At 44.6% G+C, this 27,643-nt stretch overlaps 1 protein-coding gene across 1 annotated transcript in view; it reads left to right on the forward strand.

Moving 5' to 3' along the window:
• The first annotated feature begins 14,226 nt into the window (after nt 1–14,226).
• The window catches only part of trim44 (tripartite motif containing 44), a 99,885-nt gene continuing 86,468 nt past the window's right edge, over nt 14,227–27,643 (forward strand). The window contains exon 1 of the mRNA XM_073049141.1: nt 14,227–15,374. Within this exon, the coding sequence (XP_072905242.1) occupies nt 14,961–15,374 (414 nt within the window). The 5' untranslated portion in view covers nt 14,227–14,960. The remainder of the gene's footprint in view (nt 15,375–27,643) is intronic.

Raw genomic sequence — 27,643 nt, forward strand, 5'->3', positions numbered from 1 at the left:
CTGAGCCAGGTTAAATAAGGTCTGGAACTCCGCCAGGTCCTAAAGTCCACCACATTGAGACGGGTTAAATAAGGTCCGGAGCTCTGCCAGGTCCTAAAGTCCACCAGATTGAGACAGGTTAAATAAGGTCCGGAGCTCTGTCAGGTCCTAAAGTCCACCACATTGAGACAGGTTAAATAAGGTCCGGAGCTCTGCCAGGTCCTAAAGTCGACCACACTGAGACAGGTTAAATAAGGCAGTGGTCCCCAACCACCGGGCCGGACCACATAAAATGTGGTCTGATCTAAGTCACAGTAATAGAGAAACACAATTTGTCTAAACTAATAACATACAAACCATTATACCACTTGTCAATACTGAGCACACCATTTAAACAATCACAGTGTAGGTTCAAAAATGTTTGTGAATCTCTGCGGTAATGCTTTCTACAAAAGCTATTTGGAGTCAGGTGTTCCAATCAATGAGATGAGACCGGAGGTGTGGGATGTAGAGGTACCCTGCCCGATAAAAAAAGACACACAAAGTCAAGTTACTGACAGAACCTGCTCTTCTCAAGAAAGGTCTGTTTATATACATAGTGCCTTGATCAAAACAACTTTCAGAGGACCTTAGAAGAATTGTAGAGATGCATGAAGCTGGAATAGATTATAAAAGCATTTCTAAAGACCTGAGTGTTCAACAGTCCACAGTAAGAGAAATTGTCCTCAAATGGAGGGAATTCAGTACTGTTGCTACTCTCCCTAGGAGTGGGTATCCTGCAAAGATCACACCAGGAGCACAACATGCAATGCTGAAGGAGGTGAAAAAGAACATTGTGAAGGACCCCACGCACCCCTCATTCAAACTCTTCTCCCTCCCGCCATCTGGCAAAAGGTACCGAAGCATTCGGACTCTCACGACCAGACTGTGCAACAGTTTCTTCCCCCAAGCTATCAGACTCCTCAATACCCAGAGTCTAGACACACACACACACACACACACACACACACGCACGCGCACGCACGCGCGCGCACGCACACACACACACACACACACACACACACACACACACACACACACACACACACACACACACACACACACACACACACACACACACACACACACACACACACACCTCCACTCCCTTTGCAATTTTTGCTCATTTCTTTCTCAATTCCTGCTAAAACATTGTTTACATTTACATAATTTATTATTATAATTTATTATTATTAATAATAATTATTATTTATTATTATATTGTAATTTGCCCTTTACTGTGCCTATTGTCTTGTTTATTAATTATTGTACTGTCTTGCACTGTTTTGTGCACTTTATGTAGTCCTGTGTAGGTCTGAAGTCTAATGTAGTTTTGTGTTGTTTCATGTAGCACCAGGGCCCTGGAGGAACGTTGTTTCGTTTTTACTGTGTATTGTACCAGCAGTTATGGTCGAAATGACAATAAAAACGACTTGACTTGAGAACCCAAGGGTTCTCGTAGAAGACCTGCAGAAATCTCTAGAATTTGCTAAAGTATCTGTTTGTGTGCCAATTACAAGAAAAACTCTAAACAAGAATGGTGTTTGTGGAAGGACACAATGGAGGAATTTGGGTAGCCTCCAACCTGATGGCACAAGCATCAATTTCTTAAACTTCCAGTAATGCCTCCACCAACCCCCCGTTCACCATTTCCCACCCCCTTGTCCCTCTCTCATGTTATCTCCTTGCCCACCCATCGCCTCCCTCTGGTGCTCCTCCCCACCCCTTTCTTCTTTCTTCCATGGCCTTCTATCTCTTTCACCAACCAACTTCCTAGCTCTTTGCTTCATTCCTCCCCTCCAAATTTCACCTATCGTCTGGTGTTTCTCTCTCCCCTCCCCCCACCTTTTAAATCTACTCCTCAGCTTTTTTCCTCCAATCCTGGAGAAGGGTTTCGGCCCAAAACATTGACAATACTTTTTTTTTCCAAAGATACTGCCTGGCCTGTTGAGTTCCTCCAGTATTTTGTGTGTGTTAACTAGGAGTACTGTTCATGGTTTAGAACATGAGACATAGGAGCAGAATTAGGCCATTCAGCCCATCGAGTCTGCTCCGCCATTCAATCATGGTTTCCCCTCCTCAGCCCAGTTCCCGGCCTTCTCCCCGTAACCTTTGTTGCCGTGTCCAATCAAGAACCTATCAAGCTCTGCCTTAAATACACCTAACAACCTGGCCTCCACAGCTGCCTGTGGTAATAAATTCCAAAATATCACCATCCTCTGGCTAATGAAAATTCTCCGCATCTCTGTTTTAAATGGACACCCCTCTGTCCTGACACTGTACCCCACCATGGGAAACATCCTTTCCACATCTACTCTGTAGATAGATAGATAGATAGATAGATAGATAGATAGATAGATAGATACTTTATTCATCCCCATGGGGAAATTCAACTTTTTTTCCAATGTCCCATACACTTGTTGTAGCAAAACTAATTACATACAATACTTAACTCAGTAAAAAATATGATATGCATCTAAATCACTATCTCAAAAAGCATTAATAATAGCTTTTAAAAAGTTCTTAAGTCCTGGCGGTAGAATTGTAAAGCCTAATGGCATTGGGGAGTATTGACCTCTTCATCCTGTCTGAGGAGCATTGCATCGATAGTAACCTGTCGCTGAAACCTGTCTAGGCCTTTCAACATTTGAAAGGTTTCAATGAGATCCCCCTCATCCTTCTGAATTCCAGTGAGTACAGACCCAGAGCCATCAAATGTTCCTCATATGATAACCCTTTCAATCCCAGAATCATCCTTGTGAACCTCCTCCGAACCCTCTCCGATGCCAGCACATTTTTTCTTAGGTGAGGAGCCCAGAACTGTTCACAATACTCAAGGTGAGGCCTCACTAATGCCTTATAAAGCCTCAGCATCACATCCCCCTGCTTTTGTATTCTAGACCTCTTGAAATGAATGCTAAGATTGCATTTGCCTTCCTCACCTCCAACTCAATCTGCAAGTTAACCTTTGCATCTCAATTTAGAAAATAGTCTGCACATTTATTTCCACTACCAAAGTGCATGACCATGCAATTTCCAACATTATACTTCATTTGCCACACTGTTTCCTCAACATTACTTACCCTTTCACTAATCTTCATATTATCTGCAAACTTGGCAACAAAGCCACCTATTCCATCACCTCAATCATTGATATTCAGCATAGAAAGAAGCGGTTCCAACACCAGCCCCTGCGGAACACCAGTAGTCACTGGCAGCCAACCAGACAAGGATTCTTTTATTCCCACTCGCTGCCTCTTACCAATCAGCCAATGTTCTAACCATGCCAGTAACTCTCCTGTATTACCATGGGCTCTTAACTTAGTAAGCAGCCTCATGTGTGGCGCCTCGTCAAAGGGTTTCTGGAAGTCCAATTATACGACATCCACTGCATCCCCTTTATCTATCCCATGTGTCATCTCAAAGAACTCCAACAGGTCCATCAGGCAAGATTTTCCCCTATGGAAATGGTGCTGAGTCTCCAAGTACTCCATAACTTCATCCTTAACAACTGACTTCAACATCTCCCAACCACTGAGGTCAGGCTCACTCGTCTATAATTTCCTTTCTGCTGTCTTCCTCTTTTCTTAAAGAGTGAAGTGATATTGCAATTTTCCAGTCCTCCGGCACCATGCCAGAGTCCAATGATTTTTGAAAGATCATTACTAATGCCTCCTCATTCTCTACCACTACCTTTCTCAGAACCCTGGGGTGCAGTTCATCTGGTCTGGGCGACTTATGTACCCTTAGGTCTTTCAGCTTTTTGAGCACCTTCTCCCTTGTAATAGTAACTGCACCCACTTCTCTTCCCTCAAACACCATTCAACATCTGGCACACTGTTAGTGTCTTCCACAGTGAAGACTGATGCTAAATACTCATTCAGTTCATCTGCAAATACAAGGAAATCTGCAAATGTTGGAAATTCAAACAACACACACAAAATGCTGGTGGAACACAGCAGGCCAGGCAGCATCTATAAGGAGAAGCACTGTCGACGTTTCGAGCCGAGACCCTTCATCAGGACTAACTGAAAGGAAAGATAGTAAGAGATTTGAAAGTAGTGGGGGGAAGGGGAAATGCGAAATGATAGGAGAAGACCGGAGGGGGTGGGATGAAGCTAAGAGCTGGAAAGGTGATTGGCGAAAGGGATACAAAGCTAGAGAAGGGAAAGGATCATGGGACGGGAGGCCTAGGGAAAAAGAAAGGGGGAGGGGAGCACCAGAGGGAGATGGAGAACAGGCAGGGTGATGGGCAGAGAGAGAGAAAAAGGGCCTGATTTATTTATTTTTCCCCCTCCCCTTTTTGTTCTCTCTCTGCCCATCACTCTGCCTGTTCTCCATCTCTGGTGCTCCCCTCCCCCTTTCTTTCTCCCTAAGCCTCCCGTCCCATGATCCTTTCCCTTCTCCAGCTCTGTATCCCTTTTGCCAATCACCTTTCCAGCTCTTAGCTTCATCCCACCCCCTCCGGTCTTCTCCTATTATGTCGCATTTCCCCCTCCCCCTCCCACTTTCAAATCTCTTACTATCTTTTGTTTCAGTTAGTCCTGATGAAGGGTCTCGGCTCGAAACGTCGACAGTGCTTCTCCCTATAGATGCTGCCTGGCCTGCTGCATTCCACCAGCATTTTGTGTGTGTTGCTTTAGTTCATCTGCCTGGCCCCCGTTATTATTTCTCCTGCCTCATTTTCTAGCAGTCCAATATCTGCTATCATCTCTCTTTTATTTTTTACATACTTGAAAAAGCTTTTTTCTATCCACTTTGATATTGTTTGCTAGCTTCCTTTCATATTTCATCTTTTCCCTCCTAATGATTCTTTTAGTTGCTGTCTGTATGGGTTTAAAAGCTTCCCAATCTTATGTCTTCCAACTGCATTGGCGCTGCCTCCTGCACACATGCTGAGCTCGTTGACTTCATTAACTTTGCCTCCAACTTTCACCCTGCCCTCAAATTTACCTGGTCCATTTCCGACACCTCCCTCCCCTTTCTTGATCTTTCTGTCTCCATCTCTGGAGACGGCCTATCTACTGATATCTACTATAAGCCTACAGACTCTCACAGCTACCTGGACTATTCCTCTTCCCACCCTGTCTCTTGCAAAAATGCTATCCCCTTCTCACAATTCCTCCGTCTCCGCTGCATCTGCTCTCAGGATGAGGCTTTTCATTCCAGGACAAAGGAGATGTCTTCCCTTTTTAAACAAAGGGGCTTCCCTTCTTCCACCATCAACTCTGCTCTCAAACGCATCTCTCCCATTTCCCGCACATCTGCCCTCACCCCATCCACCCACCACCCCATTCAGGATAGGGTTCCCCTTGTCCTCACCTACCACCCCACCAGCCTCCAGGTCCAACGTATAATTCTCCATAACTTCCGCCACCTCCAACAGGATCCCACTACCAAGTACATCTTTCCCTCCCCCCCTTTCTGCTTTCCGCAGGGATCGCTCCCTACGCAACTCCCTTGTCCACTCGACCCCCCCCCCCCCCCCCCCCATCCCTTCCCACCGATCTCCCTCCTGGCACTTATCCTTGTAAGCGGAACAAGTGCTACACCTGTCCTTACACTTCCTCCCTCACCACCATTCAGGGCCCCTGACAGTCCTTCCAGGTGAGGCGACACTTCACCTGTGAGTCGGCTGGTGTGGTATACTGCGTCCGGTGCTCCCAGTGTGGCCTTTTATATATTGGTGAGATCTGACGCAGACAGGGAGACCGTTTCGCTGAACACCTACACTCGGTCCGCCAGAGAAAGCAGGATCTCCCAGTGGCCACACATTTTAATTCCACGTCCCATTCCCATTCTGATATGTCTATCCATGGCCTCCTCTACTGTCAAAATGAATCCAAACTCAGGTTGGAGGAACAACACCTTATATACCGGCTGGGTAGCCTCCAACCTGATGGCATGAACATTGACTTCTCTAACTTCCGTTAATGCCCCTCCTCCCCTTCTTACCCCATCCCTGACATATTTAGTTGTTTGTTTTTTTTTCTCTCTCTGCCCATCACCCTGCCTGTTCTCCATCTCCCTCTGGTGCTCCCCCCTCCCCCTTTCTTTCTCCTGAGGCCTCCCGTCCCATGATCCTTTCCCTTCTCCAGCTCTGTATCACTTTCGTCAATCACCTTTCCAGCTCTTAGCGTCATCCCACCCCCTCCGGTCTTCTCCTATCATTTCGCATTTCCCCCTCTCCCCACTACTTTCAAATCTCTTACTATCTTTCCTTTCAGTTAGTCCTGACGAAGGGTCTCGGCCAGAAACGTCGACAGCGCTTCTCCCTATAGATGCTGCCTGGCCTGCTGTGTTCCACCAGCATTTTGTGTGTGTTGTCCACAAATTTTTGCTTTGTTTTACGCCTTCTCTTTTGCTTTTACATTAGCTTTGACTTCCATTGTCAGCCACAGTTGTACTATTTTGCTATTTGAATATTTCTTTGTTTTTGGAATTCATCTATCCTGCACCTTCCTCAATTTTCCCAGAAGTTCATGCCATTGCTACTCTGCTGTCATTCCTGTCAGCATCTCCTTCTAATTTACTTTGGCCAACTCCTCTCTCATACCACTGCTATTTCCTTTACTCCACTGAAATACCACTACATCAGACTTTACTTTCTACCTATCAAATTTCAGCTTGAACTCAATAACATTGCGATCACTGTCTCCTAAGGGTTCTTTTACATTAAGCTCCCTAATTCCTCCAGTTCATTACCTAACACCCAATCCAGTATAGCTGATCCCCTACTAGGCTCAGTGACAAACTGCTCTAAAAAGCCATCTCAGAGACATTCAACAAACTCACTCTCTTGAGATGAATTTCCAACCTGATTTTCCCTATCGACCTGCATGGTTTCATGAACCATTCAGAAATCCGTTGGCAGAGCGGAAGAAGCTGTTTCTGATTCATCGAGAGTGAGTATTCATGTCTGTATCTCCTTGCAATGAGAAGAGGATGTATCCTGGATGTTGAAGATCCTTAGCAATGGATGTGAGGCACCACCTCTTTAAGGTGACCTCGGTGGTGGGGAGGGTTGTACCCATGATGGAGCTGGCTCAATCTATGGACTCTTACGTTCCTGGGTATTGGAGGCTATACTTCCCCAGGAATTTTGGTGCTTCTCTCTGTTTTGACATGAGGTAGAGTTCTAATCACTGCCTACAGACAGAGAGAAAATCAAATCTCCAGCTCCATTTAGTGGAACTCTTAATGGGCCTCCCAAAACAAAGTGCTTCGCTTCACCCCAATTCCTGGCCAACCAGATAATGAGGGAAGAAAAATGGTTTTAGCTTCGCCCAATCTATAAGACTATGGTCACAATAGATGGAAGTATTGAATTAGGTCATGGAGAAGCCTTGAGATTTAAAACTCTCTCAGATTTAAAACTGACCTAGTTTCCTTAAAAGAGGAATAAATCGCTCCCAGCCTTTGAATGTGGGAGTATTTCCAAAGCTTCCCAAGAGGCCTTGTCAGATCTCCAAATTGTTCTCCAATCCCAACCCCCACCCACATTCTCTACTGATCGTATCAACTACTTTCTTAAATCAGTCACACCTATTTTTCTAAATTCTGGGGAATGAATTCAAGGGTAATCCATCTTTTTACATTTACCCCTTGAAATCCAAGTGTCCTGCACTGCCTCCAAAGGTAAAATGTGTCTCCATTGATTGGCTTATGAAATGCTCACATTGCACCTGGGGTGACCTAACTAAGGTTTTATAATGCAGTAGCATAACTTCCACCACATGTAGTCCAGCCTCCTCATGGCCACCATTCTATTATTCTTTGGTATTTTCGAACTACAGTATTTAATGATAGGATATGACTAGTATTGTCAACATTTATCGGGTCAGTTCTTGAATGAGAGGTCAGAGTACACTCAATCTTATTGGTGGGTCTGGGTCACATGATCCAAGTGAGATTTCCTTCCATATAGGATATCGGTGATCTACATGAGTATTTACGATAACCTGGTAATATCATGGTTACCATTACTAGCCTTTATAATCCACATCTACTTAAATTAGATATTTAAATTTTCCAGTTACCTCAGCAGGATTTGGACTTGTGCCTCTGCATCAATATTCCAGACATCCAAGGTTGGCACAGCATTGTAATCATTATGCTACCCTTGCTATTTTAACGATTGATGAGCATGAACACCCCAAAGTCTATTTGGATCTTGGCTGCTTCTAGTTTTTCACCATTTAGAAAGCATTCTAAAGTAGTTGGCCTCACATCTGTCTGCATTAAATGCTATCTGTCACAGTTTTGTGCCTTCACAACTCTTTTGGAAATAAAACATACATCCATCTGTGTTGCTTGACAATATTTCCTTTCTTTATCATCAGTAAACTTGGATACATGATTTTCGATTCTATAACAAAGCTGATTGTAGAACAGCAAGACAGCACTGGTCAGAAACCACTCCATGGTCTCCTATCACTCAGCTTACTAAACAGTTTCAATAAGTTGTATTCAATTCCACGCAACTTTAGCTGACCATCTCTGAATATCAGACCTCACCAAGTGACATCTGGAATTTCATACTAATAATGCACATAGACATTCCATTATCCACCACTTTAATAAACTTTTGGAAGAATCAATTGAATTTATGAAGCATGACCAACCTTTTACAACTCCTGGACTACACTCTCTCTGAACACCGAACATTCTCAAACTATTTGGTCACTCTATGTTGCAATGCAGATTCTAGAAATTTCCTGTTACCAGATACTGGCGCAGCTGATTCATAAATAAAAGCAAGAAAATGCGGATGTTGGAAATCAGCAATAAAAATAGGCTATACCTAGATTACATAAGGGTTCTGTTGCTGAGAACTGACCGTAAGCTCATTTCTTCATGAGTCATCTGTTCTCTTTATTAACCCATATCATAATGCTCTATGTGTAATCATTCTTACATTTAAGACCAAAAGATATAGGAACAGAATTAGACCATTTGGCCCATCAAGTCTGTTCCACCATTCCATCATGGCTGATCCAATTTTCCTCTCAGACCCAATCGCTTGTCTTCTCCCCGTATCCCTTTATGCCCTGAACAATCAAGAATTTATCAACCACAGCCTTAAATATACGTAAATATATGAGAAGCAGGACCTCAAATTTAGTAATCTCGGGATTACTGCCTGTGCCACGTAACAGTGAGTATAGGAATAGAATGAGGTGGAAGATAGATATGTGGCTGAGGGATTGGAGCAGCAGGCAGGGATACAGATTTCTGGACCATTGCGACCTCTTCTGGGGCAGGTCTGACCTGTACAAAAAGGACAGGTTGCACTTGAATCCAAGGGGGACAAATATCCTGGCAGGGAGGTTTGCTAAGGCTATTGGGGAGAGTTTAAACTAGAATTGCTGGGGGGGGTAGGAACCAAACTGAAGTGACAGAAGCAAAAGAGGTGGGGCGTGGCACTGTTGATCAGAGATAGTGTCATGGCTGCAGAAAAGGAGGAAGTCATGGAGGGATTGTCTATGGAGTCTCTGTGGGTGGAAGTTAGGAATAGGAAGGGGTGGATAACTCTACTGGGTGTTTTTTATAGACCACCCAATAGTAACAGGGACATCGAGGAGCAGATAGGGAGGCAGATTCTGGAAAGGAGCAATAACAACAGGGTTGTTGTGGTGGGAGATTTTAATTTCCCAAATATTGATTGGCATCTCCATAGACCGAGGGGTTTAGATGGGGTGGAGTTTGTTAGGTGGGTTCAGGAAGGTTTCTAAACACAATATGTAGATAAGCCTATAAGAGGAGAGGCTGTACTTGATCTGGTATTGGGAAATGAACCTGGTCAGGTGTCAGATCTCTCAGTGGGAGAGCATTTTGGAGATAGTGATCACAATTCTATCTCCTTTACTATAGCATTGGAGAGGGTTAGGAACAGACAAGTTAGGGAAACATTTAATTGGAGAAAAGGGAACCATGCGGCTATCAGGCAGGAACTTGGAAGCTTAAATTGGAAACAGATGTTCTCAGAGAAACGTACTGAAGAAATGTGGCAAATGTTCAGGGGATATTTGTGTGGGTTTCTGAGTAGGTACATTCCAATGAAACATGGAAAGGATGGTAGGGTACAGGAACCGTGGTGCACAAAGGCTGTTGTAAATCTAGTCAAGAAGAAGAACTTACGAAAGGTTCAAAAAACGTAATGATATGAACCTAGATGATTACAAGGCTAGCAGGAAGGAGCTTAAGAAAGAAATTAGGAGAGCCAGAAGGGGCCATAAGAAGGCCTTGGTGGACAGGGTTAAGGAAAACTCAAAGGCATTCTTCAAGTATGTGAAGAACAAGAGGATAAGACATGAGGAAATAGGACCAATCAAATATGGAACCAGAGAAAATAGTGGAGGTACTTAATGAATACTTTGCTTCAGTATTCACTACAGAATAGGATCTTGGCGATTGTAGGGATGACTTGCAGTGGACTGAAAAGTTTGAGCATGTAGATATTAAAAAAGAGGATGTGCTGGAGTTTTTGGAAAGCATCAAGTTGTATAAGTCACCAGGACCGTCTGGCCGTCCAGGTATTGTGTCCAGGCAATAATAAAAATTGGAAACATTTTATTGTTATTATTACAACCATGAAAAATGCTTCAAAAATGAATGGGTGAGTTGCATTTCCTTGAGTCAGGGCATTCATAATTCAGGGAGCCATGGATGAGACATGAATGAATGAGGCAGCATCCGCAGAGAGAGTAACAAAGTTAATATTTCTACTCAAAGACTTCCATTAGAATCTGAAAACCAAGAAAAATATGTTTTAAGTTGCTCTAGAGGGGAAGATAATGTGAAGACCAAGGTTGAAGAGGTGAGGCAATGCTTGCAGTTAATCATAGTTGATCTTCCGGGAGGAGTTTAATTAAAGAGTCAAGAACAAGGGCAGATGGAAAAACAAATTAACAAAAGTAAAATATTGGAACTGTGAGATGCAGAGTAGAGTGCTGCTGGTAGTGTCAAACAGTTGGAGAATGCTGGAAGCTCCTCACTGATCAAGAAGAGAGGAAAACAGAGCTTTGCTGCAGATGGATTAACTTTCACCAGAACCAGTCAATAAACAGGAAAGGCTGGTTATGTGAAAAGGGTGAAATCAATGTTGAATCCAGATGTGATCTTTTGCCTTGAGAGCCACTGAAAAGATGTGTGCGTAAATTGAGAGCAGAAGGTATGTTAGTATGAATTGAAGATTGGCTGTCATAGACAATGGAGTTGGAATCATTGTTCCATTAGGCTAGAAGGTTTGAGTACTGTAAGGATTGGTTCTTGGCCCGCAATGGTTTACCATTTACATTAGTGACCTAGAGGAGGAAAGAAAATGTAAGATTCCCAATTTTGCCGATGATACAAAAGTAGGCATTAGGGAATATTGTGATGGGGACATTCTGATCCTTTAGAGGGAGATAGATAGACTGAGTGATTGGGCAAAAACCTAGCAAATGGAGTACAAGTGTGAGGTCATGATTTCCATGTGCAATCAAAAGGCAAATATCATCTACATGGAAACTACATATGAGTGAAGTTCGGAGGGACCAAGGTGTTCTGGAACATTAATGAAAGTAGTTAGCAGGCAGGTCCAACAGGAGCTAAATATGCAAACAGGAGGTAAATATGCAAATGAGGTAAATATGCAAACAGCACATTGCTCTTCATTACAAAAGGGATGGTTTTTAAGACTAGTGAGATTTTACTCCAGTTGTAAAGGGTCTTGGTAACTTCGCACTCAGAATACTATGTACGGTTTTGGTCCCCCTACCTAATGAAGGAAATACTAGTAGTATTGGGAGCTTTAGAGATTCAATAGGCTAATTCTTGAGATGAGTTTTGTCCCATCAGGAGAAGCAGACATTTTGGGTCTGCATCCATGGGATTTCAAAAGGTCAGGCAGCACTTGTGGAAAGAGAAACAGGGTTATGTTTCATATCAAGGACACTTCGTCAGGACTGGGGAAGAGAGAAAACAGGTTTACGTTAACTCGCAGAAAGCGTGGGTGAAGGATGGATTGAAGTCAGCAGATAAGTTGTAGAGGATTAATGGAGGTAGTTAGAGAGAACATTACGAAATGAAGGAAGCTGGAGAATGAGAACACAGAGGAATGTAGAAGTTGTGAAAATGTAGGGTTGTTGGATATCCCAGCAGGACTGGAGGTGCTACTGGAGAAAGAAAGCTGGCCAATAACATGACAGATGACCTACAGAAGAAATGGCCAGTTTTTGACAGAGACAGTGAAAGGAAGTTAGGTGAAGTGATTCAATGTCAAGTCTGGAAGGCAGTTCAGACAGAAGATGAGATACTGTTCCTTTGGGTTATAAGAGTGCAAGAGGTCACAGACAGATCAGTCATAATGGGAATGGGATGTTGGATTAACGTAAGAGGCAGCCCAGCAAGACTGAACATATGTAGGTGCTCCGCCAAAAAGTCAGCCAGCCTAGAGCAGAAGCCATGATGTGAATACACCAGATGGGGTAAAGTGCAAGCGAACCGATGCTTTACTTAACAGGACTATCTGGATCTCTCGGTGGTGGAATTGAAAGAACTAGAAGGATAGGAAAAGTATAACTACAGGGAAGAGTTGATCCCGAATTTAGTGAGACTGTCAGGAAGGACAGGCAGATGACAGGGCAAAATTGAAGTCAGTGGAATGAGTTGCAGCGTAACATGGGGACAAAACTGAAAAGGGGAATGGACACAAGACTGAAGGTCTTCTATCTGAATGCACGCAGTGCAGTATACCGAATAAGGAAGATAATCTTGTAGCACAGTTAGGGATTGGCAGGTAAGGCATTACTGAGTCATGGCTGAAAGAAGATTCTAGTTGGGAGTTTATCATCCAAGAATACATATTGTATCAAAAGGACAGATTGGGAGAATGGGCACAGAGGTAGCAAATGGAATGGTGCCTGAAAGTGTACGATCATGCACTTTGGTAGAAGGAATAAAAGCATAGAATAATTTCTAAATTTCTTAACTCTACTACCTGAGGTGCAAAGCGATTTGGGAGTCCTCGTGCAGGATTCCCTAAAGTTTAATTTGCAGGTGGAGTCGGTGGTGAGGAAGGCAAATGCAACGTTGGCATTCATTTCGCGAGGACTAGAACATAAAAGCAAGGGTGTACTGCTGAAGTTTTTATAAGGCATTGGTGAGGCCTCCCTTAGAGCTCTGTCAGCAACTCTGGGTCCCTGATTTAAGAAAGGATGAGCTGTCATTGGAGAGGGAACGAGAATAATTCCGAGAATGAAAGGATCATGGTGAGAGGAGCAATTGATTGCTCCTCCATGTCCGCCGCATCTGCTCCCAGGTTGAGGCTTTTCATTCCAGAACTAAGGAGATGTCCTCCTTCTTCAAAGGAAGGAGCGTCCCTTCCTCCACCATCAATGCTGCCCTCAGTCACATCTCTTCCATTTCGCATATGTCTGCCCTCACCCCATTGTCGGCCCACCCCACCAGAGATAGGGTTCCTCTTGTCCTCACCTACCAACACACCAGCCTCCACACCCAGCACATAATTCTCTGTAACCCCACCATCTCCAACGGGATCCCACAACCAAGCACATCTTCACCCCCCCCCCCCCCCCCCACTTTCTGCTTTCCACAGGAATCACTCCCTACGCAACTCCCTTGCCTATTCGACCCTCCTGGCACTTATCGTTGTAAGCGGAATAAGTGCTACACCTGTCCCTACACCTCCTCCCTCACTACTATTCAGGACCGCAAACAGACCTTCCAGGTGAGGCGACACTTCACCTGTGAGTCTGCTGTATCCAGTGCTCCTGTATATCAGTGAGACCCGACACAGATTGGGAGACCACTTCACAACCACTTATGCTCCGCCCACCACAAAATGCAGGATTTCCCAGTTGCCACCCCGTTTTAATTCCACTTCCCATTCTGACATGTCACTCCTGTACTGTAACGATGCGGCCACACTCAGGTTGGAGGAGACTGGGTAGCATGAACATCGATTTCCCGAACCCCCAGCTCTCCTTCACCATTCCCCATTACTATTTCCCTCTCTCACCTTACCTGCCCATCACCTCACTCTGGTTCTCCTCCCCTTTTCCTGTATCTCTCCCAGCTCTTACTTCACCGCTCCCGGTTTCACCTGTCACCTTGTGATTCCCTCTCTCCTCCCCCATCTTCTAACACTGTCTTCTCATTTTTTTTCTCCAGTCCTGCCGAAGGGTCTCGGCCCGAAATGTCGACTATACTCTTTATCACAGATGCTGCCTGGCCTGCTGAGTTCCTCCAGCTTTATGTTGGTGTTCAGGAAAAAAAGGCAGCGTTTCAGAGGCACTTTGAGCCAGGGATATATCCCACGAAGTTACACAGAAGAGTAATTTCTAGTGAAGCCAGAAAGTTTAAAGAGGGCACCAGTCAGTTTCAAGGGCGAGTGGAACAGAGCACAGGCCTCGGGGAATCAGATATTTGATCTTTACTGTTTGGTCAATAAATACTTGGGGTGTGGAGTTACCCACTCAGAAGAGATTGCATTGTGCGCAAATTAGATATAGGTAAATTAAAAACTTGGTGTTTTTCGAGCAGGGCAGTTTGCCCCTTCAATGAGGAACCAGCGGAGCTCGCCGCCAAACCAGGAAGTCGAGCGAACGTATTTTTTTAGGAAGCGGGGTGCGCGAGTTCAACCTTTCCGCTTCCTGCGGAGGTTAAACCTGGACAAAAGTCAAAATGATTCGCAGCAAACCTGCCGGCACCGAAGAAAGGCTTTAACCGGAGGCCGAGGAGCGGGAAGAGCAGAGAGATCTCAGTTTGTTTTGCCCGCCGAGTCCTTGCAGATCGAGACATTGTTCCTGGTGTCGGTTTGTTTATCCGACACAAGGTTGCAGTCGGGCGCCGACCCGACACTTTGTTACACCCTGTCCAGTACCGAGCTGCTGCCGCCAGAGGCTGCGGCTGCGGCTGCGAACTGAGGCCCGGGACCGATGGCGAGCGGCCCCGGCCCCGGCCCCGGCCCGAGGGGCGCAGACGAGCCCGCTCCGGACGGCTTGTGCGACGTGTGCGAGCCGGACGAGGCGCAGCCCGCACTCAAGGTGTGCGACGCCTGCAACCTGTCCTTCTGCCAGAACCATGCCCGGCAGCACGACGAGAAAACGGACCCGCACCGCCACCAGCTCCGGGACTACCAGAAGGCCCCGCCGGCAGAGGCTCCGCAGCCGCCGCCCCCGCCGGCCGAAGACGACGCGAACCGGGGCGAGAGGAGAAAGTGCGTGGATCACGACCAGGAGGTCACACTCTATTGCAAAGACGACGAGAAGATCATCTGCGTGCTGTGTGCCGTGGGCCCCCACAGTGAACACCAGCTCATTACTCTGGACGAAGCCTACTTGGCCGTGAGAGTAAGTTTCTTGTAAGTCTAGGGTGTTGGGGGGTGTGACCGTAGGGGGATGATAGGCCCGTGGGAGGTTGCAAATTGTTTCTCCGTAGGCCCTCAGCCTCCTGGAGACTCTGTCCTCCCATTCAACAGGATTACTACTGGTCATCCATCTCTACACCAGACTGCACCGATGCCTGGGCCCTCTGCACAATGGAGGCTGATATTGTCCAAATAGCATGATCAACCCATCACCTGGATCCCGTGTCCTGCATCCTCTTGGCATAGTTCGTCCTGCTGCCCCATCAGACCATTTCACTGCATCTTGTCCCTCCTCTGCTTGGCAAACCCCTAGCTCTTCACACCCCTACCCCCCCCCCCAAACACACACCTCCTCATTGATCATAAACAGAGCAGAGAATGATAAATTTCAGGATATTCAAGGAACCAAGAGATATGAGGTCAGCCCATGAAATTAGAGTTAAAATGGGGGATCAGCTGTGATCCGTTGAATGGGCTTAAGGAGCTGAGTGATCTACCTGGTCCTTTCCGAGAAAGTACTTGCTGCAGAAGCCACCAGTCCCGTGAATATTTTATCAATTATCGCCAGTGATCTCCAAGGTTCACTGGCACTACCAGAATATAATTGGAGGTCAAGCAGGGTTGTGGTAAAATGGCAGATGGAATTTACTGCAAGGTGTTGCATGTCGGCTGGACCAACCAGCTTCTATACAGTGAGCCAGGTCTTGTACAATGAACGGTGGGGCGCTGGAGAACAAAGGGATCTTGGAATACAGGTCCATAGGGTCGTAAAGAAAGCTTTTGGCCCATTGGCCTTCATAGATCAAAGTATTGAGTATGGGAGATGGGGTGTTATGTTAAACTTGTATAAGACATTGGTGAGGCCTAATTTGGAGTATTGTGTACAGTTTTGGTCACCTACCTACAGGAAAGATGTAAATAAGGTTGGACGAGTACAGATAAAATTTACAAGGATATTGCCAGGACGGGAGTTATAAGGAAAGATTGAATATTTGGATTTTATTCCTTGGAGCATAGAAGATTGAGGGGAGATTTGATAGAGGTATACAAAACTATGAGAGTATAGGGTAAATGCAAGCAGGCTTTTTTCCACTGAGGTTGGGTGGGATGACAACTAGAGGTCATGGGTTAAGGGTGAAAGGTGAAACATTTAAGGGGAACATGATGGGAAACTTCTTCACTCAGAGGGTGGTGAGAGTATGAAATGAGCTGCCAATGCAAGTGGTGGATGCGATTTCAATTTCAACTTCAGAGAAGTTTGGGATAGGCATATGGATGGGAGGGGTATGGGGGCTATGGTACAGGTCGATGGGAGTAGGCAGTTTACATGGTTTGGCATGGACTAGATGGGCTGATGGGCCTTTTTCTGTGCGGTACTTTTCTGTGACTCTAAGTGGAATTGGATGGACATTAAATGGAAGTGTGAAATATAACATGTTATATTTATGTAGCACCTTGTAAAACCCTCCAGGACGTCTGACAGGAGTGTTATAAAACTCACATTAGGAGATTAGGTTTGAACTTCAGTAGCAATGTTCCCAGTGCTGGAATCCTGAACATTCAGAATGGGATAGTCGAGGATTGGGGCAGTACAGGACATTGGGTTGGAGTTAGGGAAGAGGCAGCTAAATTAACAAGTTATTGAAACAGGAACCAGTGCAGACCGGAGAACTGGAGGATGTGAGTTAAAGCAGATGCCTACAAGTGACTTGACGCAGGTGGGGGTCAGGAAAGCATTGAAATCACCAAAAGCAGGGGCAGAGGTAGGTACTTTATCAGAGAATTTCAACAAATTATCAATATGAGTCTCCCTCTGAGCCGTGCCTGACTTCAGATAACCTGCCTAATGGGCCAGTGTATTACCTTTGCCAAAGAGAAACTAGGAAAAGCTGGAGCAGGAGTCGGCTACTCAGTCCCCAGGTCAACTTCACCAATTGTGACTACTTCTGTATCTCCACACTGTATTCCCATACTTTCTTCTTATCCTCTGATAGCTTTCCACACTACTTCCTGTAGTACCCACCTTCCACTCTGGAAAAAATACCACCTTTCAGTTTTCCATCTGTCACATAGTTTTTGTTCCTGCTAATGTACTACCCTCAATCATGAATCATGTGTATTTTAATCTTTGCACTCACCTCTCTCATGGGATTTTATTGAAGTCCTCCTTTAAAAAAAATCTACATTTCCCCTTCCCCCTAATCTATCGGTCAGTCAGATCTTCAGAAACTCCAAGAGCAAACATGAGGAAATCTGCAGATGCTGGAAATTCAAACAACACACACAAAATGCTGGTGGAACACAGCAGGCCAGGCAGCATCTATAGGGAGAAGCACTGTCAACGTTTCGGGCCGTGACCCTTCGTCAGGACTGAAGGGTCCTGACGAAGGGTCTCGGCCCAAAACGTCGACAGTGCTTCTCCTTATAGGTGCTGTGTGGCCTGCTGTGTCCCACCGGCATTTTGTGTGTGTTGTTTCAGAAACTCCAGTATGTTTTGTAAAACAAACACAGAATACTTGCAATTTTGTAATGAAATGCCTTGAGTCTGCTGAAAATCAAAACCACATTGCCTTCCCACATCCTTTTCATTGTCTAGGTAACATCATTTAAGAAGACTTTCCATTATGTGACTCCTATCCTGATGTGTGGAAAACCCTGCTAGTGAAGTAACATTAGATCATAGCTACTTTGGTAGAAAATGTGGCTGCCAGTTTAAAGCTAATTAGGAGAACTGCCATGTGATGATGATAATACACTGTTTTATATTGGATGTTGAGTAAAACAAAGGATTGAGATGTTTGGAATGAATTTAAAACCCTGTAATTTAGCACCATATACACTGCATTTATCCTGTCTGTCACGCAGGGCCTTGCTTCAATAAAGGAATAGCTGACTTTGTGTTAAAAGTTGAGTAGTTTTCTGAGAAACGTGACAGGAAGAGCAACAAGAGCAGTCTCCTGCTTAAGCTGCTGTAAGGTCAGAAAATGAGAAATTTAAAAAAAACGTTGGAGCTTTGAGACTTGGTGGAAAAACCCCATCAGGTCCAGGCGATGGTTCAGAGAGTCATTATTCATGGAAACAGGTCAAACTGACCATCATTGAGGACCCTCACCATCCGGGACGTGCCTTCATCTCTTTGTTGCCATTAGAGAGGAGGGACAGCACCCTGAGGAGACGTACTCAGTGTTTTAGGAACAGCTTCTTCCCTTCCACCATCAGATTTCTGAATGGACCACGAACCCATAGGTGCCACCTCACTATCATTCTCTTTTTGTGCTGATCATTTTTGTAGATTTCCCAGTATAACTTACAGTTTTTAAGTGTATTGCACTGTTCGCTGCTGCGGTTTCACAACGTGTCATAATAATAACCCAGTCATAATAAACCTGACCCTGATTCGTTTACAATACTCTAAGTTTATTTTCATCATGCCACATTGTCTTTAATTGCTCCGCCCCCCCCCCCCCCCCCATTTAAACCACTACCCTATCCACCATTAAAATGGACAGTTAACCTAGTTCTGGGGTGGGAGGGAACTAGAACATGTGGAAGAAGCTTGTGTGGACAGCAGCAGAGGTCGGAATTGAAGCCCGGTCACTGGCAGTGAGGCGGAGGCTGTGCCACTATGCTTTAATAATTTCCGACTTATTTAACAATTCTAATTTAACCTCTGCGTAGTGGGATTCAGTCTCACTCAGAAAACTCCCCGCCCTTCCCTCAGGCAGCTGTTCTCCACAGGGAGCAGAGGGAAGCAATGTCCTGGGTGGGGGGAATCTGTCAAAAGGGAAAGAGGTTGGCTGGTGAAAGGAGATGTGTCAATTGCTCAGCAGGGCCATGATCCCCTTGATAATCTTCAAGCATCTTGTACACATCCTGCACGCATGTTTGAGAATATATCAGACATTCCACCTCTCCTGGAAGTTCTGGCAATCTCCCGCATGTTGATAGCGGCTCCCTGACACCCGCAAATTATATACAATATCCCAGAAATTGAATATTTTGAGAGCGAGAGGGAGCATGCTGATTGGTCTCTCTTCGTGCGAAGTAGACCAATCAGTTTTCTCTGTGGGCGGGCTTTGCAGTCAACCTCAAAAATAATGACAGTGTTGCTCGCTGCACTGTTTGCAACAGTGACTTTTCTATTGCCCACGGTGGGGTAAATCACTGTTGAGGTGAGTTTAACAGGTGCCATTCGTTCATCAGCATGGCTAATGTTATTTAAACTAGCTGGCTAGCTGCTAAGGAGCTACTCTATTGATGTCCTACGTGATGAGGCCAAACTCCCTGTAGACTTGCTTAGAGTTGTAATAGAATAAGAAAAGACAACTCCATGATAATATAATGTAAGTACATATTTTAATGTCACATTTTCTGCATATACCCAACTTGGTTTACAGATTAGACAAAATCACTAAGCAAAGTATTACATACACCCTTGGAGGTTGTCCGGTGGGGGGGGGGGGGTGCTACCTCCCTGAAATGAGTTTTTGCAGGTGAGATGTCTGGTGTATGTACAATATGCGAAAGTGGTCAACTTAAGATACCTCTGTACTTGTCCGTGTGTCCAGTACACTCCTTCTCACTTATACAATTGAATCAGAATCAGGTTTATTATCACTAACATGAAATTGTTTTTTTTTTTTGCAGTAGCAATACAGTACAAACTCATAGCAAAGTATAGCATAGAACCAGGCCCTTCAGCCCATCTAGTCCAAGCTGAAATAAAATTGAAAGAACCAGGAATAACAAGGTGATGTTCAGACATCTGATAATGGAGGGGGAAAGGCAGTTCTTAAACCTCAGGGTCCTGTAGCTCCTCCCTGATGGTAGTAAGGAGAAGGGAGCAAGCCCTGGAGGGTGAGGGTCCGATTAATGGATGCCGCCTTCTTGAGGCACTGCCTTTTGAAGGTATCCGGAATGGTGGGGTGGGTTGTGCCTGTGATGGAACTGGTTGAGTTTTCAACCCTCAGCAGCCTCTTGCAGTTCTGTGCAAAACAGGCAGAGATGCAGCCAGTCAGAATGTTTAACCCACTGCATATCCATACAAGTTTGCAAGTCTTTGGAGACATACCAGATCTTCTCAAGTCCCTAACAACGTGATGGGCCCAGGTTAGATCCCCTGGGACGCAGATACCCAAGAACTTGAAGCTGTTCACCCTTTTTACCACCGACCACTCAATGGAAGTATGTTCTCACGTCTTCCCCTTCCTTAGATCCACAGTCAGTTCCTTGGTCTCTCTGATGTTTGTGCCATGTTGTTCTTCTTGTGACACCACTCAAGCAGCCAAATTATTTCACTCCTGTACACGTAGAAGAGTCATAGAAACTACTGCACGGAAACAGGCCCTTCAGCCCATCTAGTCTGTGCCAAGCCATTTAAACTGCCTAGTTCCATCAACCTGTCTTCAGACCATAGTCCTCCATACCCTTCTCATCCAAATAACTATCTAAACTTCCCTTAAATGTTGAAATTAAAATTGCAACTACCACTTGAGCAACTACCCTCAAGTGAAGAAGTTTCCCTTCATGTTCCCTTTAAACTTTTTACCTTTCACCCTTAATCCATGACCTCTAGCTGTAGTCTCACCCAACCTAAGTGGAAAAAGCCTGTTTGTATTTACTCTATCTATACCCCTCATAATTTTGTATACCTCTATAAATCTCTCAAACCTTTTAGGGAATAAAGTCCTGACCTATTCAATCTTTCCTTATACCTCAGGTTCTCCAGACCCGGCAACATCATTGTAAATTTTCTCTGTACTCTTTCAATCTTATTTACATCTTTCCCGTAGGTAGGTGACCAGAACTGCACACAATATTTCAAATTAGGCCTCACCAACATCTTGTACAATGTCACATAACATTCCAACATAACTTCATTGATATCTGAAATTTCACTAACTGCAATTGTTAGACCATTCCAATATTGGGCAATTCATATTTGCATCCAGAACTGTGCTGGGTGTCACTGGGGTTGTGGCAAGTCCACTGGAGATTTGGTCATGTACTTCTCAATTAGGGGAGGAAATGACCAGGAACCCTGCTGTTTCTTGCTGTTTGATGCCCTCGATTGGATATCAGCAATGATCTCCAGAATGGTATGCAACCTTTAATTTAATAATATCCTCAAACCTCATTTGAAAAGAAGAATGAGAAGGCAACAAGAGGCATCAAAGAGGGTTGTACGGTTGATGTTGGTTTTAATGAGGCATTTGAGTTCAGTAGTTCAATTAGATCCCATGGGTGCAAAGTGAAAGTGGCAAATTGGATTCAAAATCAACTCAGTAATGGGAAGCCAAGGTAAATGATCTTTAGTTGCTTTAATGATGGTTACTAATTCGGTATTATTAGCGAGGACTATATATTCCAGAACTGGGGTTGGGAGGGAGGGAGGTACCAAATTAGAAACTGTTGAAAGTGCATCAGGTTAGGTAGCATCCATGGAAAAAGGAGGTTGAATTTGACTTGCCAAACTGAAAAACTATTTTGCATTCTGCTGAAAGGCCACAGGTGTAAAATATTCATGCTTTGTTGGTGTTTCCATCAACCCTGGGCACAGACTATGCAGCAGTGACTTTTGGTGGGACAATTAATCACGGCAACAATACACCACTCACTGCTTCTACACATAATTACCAACTCATCTGTTTTGCCGCTCAGTAAGTTTATACCTGATTTCCGGCTGATCTCCATACAGTTTTTGTTTCATCCTTGCTTTTCTTGGCTAATGAAAATCTGTCGGTCTTGGAGTCATAGTGTGGACACAGTCCTTCTGCCTAACTCTTCTAATATGCCCATTTCAGCCAGTTTCATGTGCCTGTGTTTGAGGCATATCCCTATAAGCTTGTCATATCCATGTACCCGAATAAATGTTAGATCTAAAATTAATAAATTACTTAGCGTCAATTGTTATTTGTGGAATAGAGTGCAAAATTTTGACCGTTTTAAAAAAAATCTAGATTTGTTTCCTGAGTTCACCCTTACAAGGTTTTAGTTTTTAGACCAAGATCTCAGCCCTAGAAGCAGAAATCTGCAGACTCTGGGCAAAAAAACAGAGATTACTTGAAGCACTCAGCAGCCTCTGAGGGTTTAGAAACATTGGACATTTTGAGTTACAGTGAAGGTAGAGGGATTATGTAACAATTGCCTCAAAGACCAGCAGTTAAGGACAAGAGGGGAAAAAATCAAATTGAGACAATAGAATAGGCACATCAGTGCAGGGAGGGAAAAAAGAAGTGGTTATCCAATATTAAGTCCTGGAGATTCTAGTATACCCAGCTCTGGTGTATTTCTCAAGCATTGCTGGAAGCAAAAGAGAGAAAGAGATCAGAGCGGGGGATTAAATTGCAAGGCAACTGGATGTTCAGGGTGGTTTCTGTGGTCTGAACAGAGGTGTTCTGCAAAGCAGTCACCCAAGCTCTGCTTGGTTTCTCCATTGCAGATGAGGCCACATTGTGACACCGAAGAAGTGAATTGCTGTTTCATCTAGCAGGAATGTTTAGGTCTGAGGATGCTGAAGAGGTAAAAGGGAAGGGATTCACCTCCTGTGGTTACATTAGACGGTACCGTAAGAAGAGGAGTGGTTGGTGGAGACTCAGACCACAAGGAATATGCCTCATCTGTCACATCTTTAGGTGTGTAGACGATGCGGTACCTCAAGAATGGTCGTCTCATGGCTCACTCAGAAGCCCTGGCTGAACGTACAGGTGCACTCTGTACTAAAAGGTTAGAACACTCCTGCAGTTCTGGAGACAGTACAGCTCTCAGAGCAGTCAGGAGGAACTTCATGTTGGGCATCAAGAGGACAAGGACCACCTACTGCAGAAGAAAAATCAACAGCTGTCCGATAACAATCCCCGGTGTATCAGGAGCATTCTTACACAAGGAAAACCAGTGTCGACTGTAGCAGAGACGTCTCCCTCCCTGATGCTATAAACAACTTCTATTCACGCTTCAAGGCATACAACATGATGCCAGCCACGAAAGCTATCCCCCTCCCATGACCCCCTGTAACAGCAGACGCAAGAAGGACTCTGCAGGGAGTCAACCTCTGTAAGGCATCCAGGCCGGGCACCATCCCAGGCCAAGTGGTCAGGGAGTGTGCTCATGGACGTCTTCAACACTTCGCTCATCCAGGCTGCTGTCTCCACATTCTTCAAATCAGCCATCATCATCCCTGTACCAAAGAACCCTACACCTTCAGAATGGTGGCACTACCGTCAATCATCAAGAAGGGTTTTCAATGGCTGGTAATAGCACACGTCAAAAACTCTATAGCAGGTGCCATAACATCTGTCATGCACCTGGCCCTGACACACCCAGAAAACAAGGACACTTATGTCAGAATGCTGTTTCTGGATTTCAGTTCGGCATTCAACACTGTTGTCCCACAGACCTTGGTGAACAAACTCCTACTCCTCGATCTAAGCACCACTGTATAACTGGGTGTTGGACTTCCTAACCTACAAACCTCAGATTGTCAAGATGTTCAACTGCTTCTCCCTCCCCGTCATCCTCAGTGTGGCTGTTCTCCATTGCTGCACACACTGCTTACACGTGACTGCACGGTCAAACACCCGATTAATCCCATTGTCGAGTTCACCGATGACACGACAGTGGTGGGGCTGATCAGCAACAACGATGAGATGGCCTACAGAGAGGAGGTGGAAGAGCTTGAGGCCTGGTTCCAAGCAAGTAACCTTTTCGTCAGTGTCAGCAAGACAGAGGAGATGGTTTTTGACTTCAGGAGAACTTGCACCACTCACACCCCTCTTGACATTGGTGGCACAGTAGTGGAGACTGTGAGCAGTTTCAAACTCCTGGGAGTGCGCATCTCACACAGCTTCTCGTGGCCCCAGAAAGCATTCAACACAATCAGGAAATCTCGCCAACGTCTCTGCTTTCTGGCGAGGCTGAAGAGCGTGTCTATTGGAAATGACATTGAGCAATCTTGAATCTTGTAAAGCGGACCAGTGTTGTGAAAGAACTGTCCTTTTTGAAACAAGTATAGTTGAATCCCATTGGTTATGGTCAAATCAATGGAGCTTGATGTCTTTGAGTGTGTAGCATGGTGTGGTGGAAGGTGAGAACAAAGTGATCCCTTGTTTTGGTTGAGAGCAGAAGTGCTGGAAATAACAGGGGTGCATTTGGGCATTCTGCCAACTATGGTCGAGCAGAGATCACAGCTGAAGAAGGAAGACATCTGTAAGTCACTGTTGCAGAAAGTAGAGCAGGTGGAACAAAGGTGAAGAATCTGGGACGATGGAATGAAGCCCTTGGAGAATGTCTAGCCAGTTATGCCATGGGAGTCCATGAGCTAAGAATGGACATTCTTCACTAACCTATCCCATGAGTTGGCGCTGTCAAGAAAAGGCAGAGTCAGAATGGAACGTGAAGGTGAGAGCAAGAGGGAAATTTTTAGCATGGGTAATGGACTGTTTGAATTCTGTATAAGGACACAAAGCACCCACTGATCATCTACATAATGCAAGAAGAGTTGAGGGAGGAGCTGTAGAGGGGCTGAAACAAGGTGCTTGTTCTTGACTTTCTGATCAGTGATAATAATTTCATACTTTCAGCTATTCAGTCCTCTGAATATCTTGAACCTTTTTTAAAAATCATTTCTTAGAATTAACACATTGGCCTTTAAGATGATATGTATCAATTGATGTTTTTCTCCTACTGTTAGAGAGGAGACATTTCTAATGCTGGTCACAGTCACCATCACCATGCAGATGACAACTATGTGTCTCTCACTGAGTGCTTGTTAATTAATACATAGTATTAAAAGCCAAATAATCACTTCTTTTATCAAAGGCATGTAGAGTCTTGTACGTTGCCTGCTTTTCTTGGGTCTGAGCCTAATGTCTGTGGGAGGGACCTTGAACCAAGATCCACTGCAGACAACAGGCTGAGCAGGGTGGGAGTTAGAAATGATACAATGCTCGGGTCGCACACTCCTAAAGTTTCTGAAATTCACAACGGGACATTCCTCTTGGCTAACCTTCCGATGTAACCTTTTTATCTTGGCTTTAGTTTAATAAAGGGAAAACGTACACACAAGGTCAGTCACCATCTGTGAAAAGTCATGTGAGTGAGGGAATGGAAGGGTCTAAAATAGAGGATTTTTAAATATAAGGAGCTTTTTCTATTGGCTAGTAGGTTGGTGGGGGGGGGGGGGGTGTGAAGGTGTGGTGGGTCCCTAACTACAGATTGGAAAACAAGCTGAGAGGCAATTGTAATGCAGAGGGAGCCATTCAGTCCTTTAAGCCAATGGTGGTTCTCGGAAAGAAGAACATCACAGTCAGGCACTTCAACACGTATCCTACAGCCCTGCAGCATTTTCCCTCAGTTTGAAAGCTGACCTTGACTTTCATCTTTTCAGACCATGAGTATCTCGCCATGCTATCATTGACTGAAAGGGTGAGGGATGTGGATTGAATACATTCAATAGGGTGTCGATTGAGTGGGATAGATAATTTAAAAAAAACAAAAATTGCAGGTTTATGGAGAAGGAGGAATGTGATGGGACTCATTTGAAGAGTCCATTGAAATGTGCTGGGTTTAATTTTAACCTGCAGCCCCATAAAATTCTAATGCTTTGGATGTAACTATTCATCCAATGTCTTAAAATAGCACTGATTCTGTGGAAGTATTCTCAGCAAATCTCTCTGTCTGGGTAAAAACTGAAGCAATGTTTCATTGCTGCAGATAATACCATAGGTAGGAGCTGATAAGGCATCATTATAAGATGCATTACATCAAAGACCAGTTGAAAAGTAACTTCTCAAAGAATTTTCGTTGGAGGAAATAAATAGAAAAGGCTGGAAATACACAGCAGGTCTGCCAGCTGATGTGGATGAATAAAAGTAGTTCTCTTTCTCCACAGATGCTGCTCTCCTCCCGTTTTCTGGTTGCATTTCAGATTTTCTGTATCTCCAGGAGTTTGATTTTTCATGAATAGATGGATCCTTTAACCCACAAATACTGGAGTAAACATGAAGCACGTTTGGAACATCGTGTAATGTTTTTGGGAAATAGCTCAATTGCTTCAGTTTTTGAACTGAGAGTGTGGGAAAGTAACGGTTGGAAGGGTATGGACAGCTAATGAAATACTAAGGCAAAAGGAGGTGAAAAATAGCATGGCGGTATAGATGGAATAATATGAGTTATAACAGCTATCAGTTCTTTCAACTCTGCGGGATTGAGTTTGGCCTCAGTTGCCAACACTCTGATCTCAGACTTGGATAAATGTGGATACAAGTCTGCCTCACAAAATGAACGTAATCTATTATAGCATTGTAGCAGCTACTCTAACAAGCCCATGCTGCTGTTAGAGGCACAGGCACAGTGAATTACCTTGTGTGATGCGCCCTCTAATCGATCCAATAACACTGTTCAAAAAAAGTCGAAGAAATGTATTCAATCCTTTATTAGGAACTAGCAAAACCTTGAAGTGATGAAACTTCTGAAACTAAAATTAGCGATATTAATGTGCTTAAGCAAAGTTACAGCCTGGGCAACTGGTCTGGCTGTCCACTCATGATTTACCTCTCCAAGCGGAATCTAGAAAGTTGGTGCTTGAGTTCATTGGTCCCTTTAAGATCATGAGGAAAGTAACCCCAGTGGCTTACACCTTGCAGCTCCCCAAGACCCTAAAGACCAACCCCACCTTCCATATCTCTAAGTTAAAACCAGTCTGCACCAGCCCCCTCCACCTCCGCCGTCACTCAGGTTTATCGAGGGAGAACAGGTCTTCAGGGTGAAAAGACTTTTGGACTCGCATCCTGTTTGAGCTGTTCGGCAATACCTGGTGGACTGGAAGGGATTCGAACTGAAGGAAAGGTGCTGGGTGCCAGAAAGAAACATCCTGGACCTGGCTCATCCACAATTACCATCACCACCTCTCCGAGCAACCAGGCCTATCAGGAGTAGGCAGAAAGGGGAGCATCCTGTTACAGGATGCTCACAACACACCGGCTTCTGAGATTTAAATGCTCTAACTTTCCAAAGTCGGATAGCTATTGCAGCCTCTTTAAAGGCTTAGGACATTCTCGTTAATTGATGATCATATTTTGGGTGCCAAGAACTTAGTATTTAAGGAACACCTGAACATAGGTTCAGTGTTCAAGTGTAAGCCTACTCGTGATTTCGATTAGTGTTTGTTTTGTGCTCAGTTTCTCGCTCCTGTTTGAGACCGTGACTCGATCCCAGCCTCGGATACTCCAGCATTTGAGTCCAAGCCAATCTCGT

This window comes from Hemitrygon akajei, chromosome 6 (genome assembly GCF_048418815.1).
Source record: "Hemitrygon akajei chromosome 6, sHemAka1.3, whole genome shotgun sequence".
Classification (NCBI taxonomy): Eukaryota; Metazoa; Chordata; class Chondrichthyes; order Myliobatiformes; family Dasyatidae; genus Hemitrygon; species Hemitrygon akajei.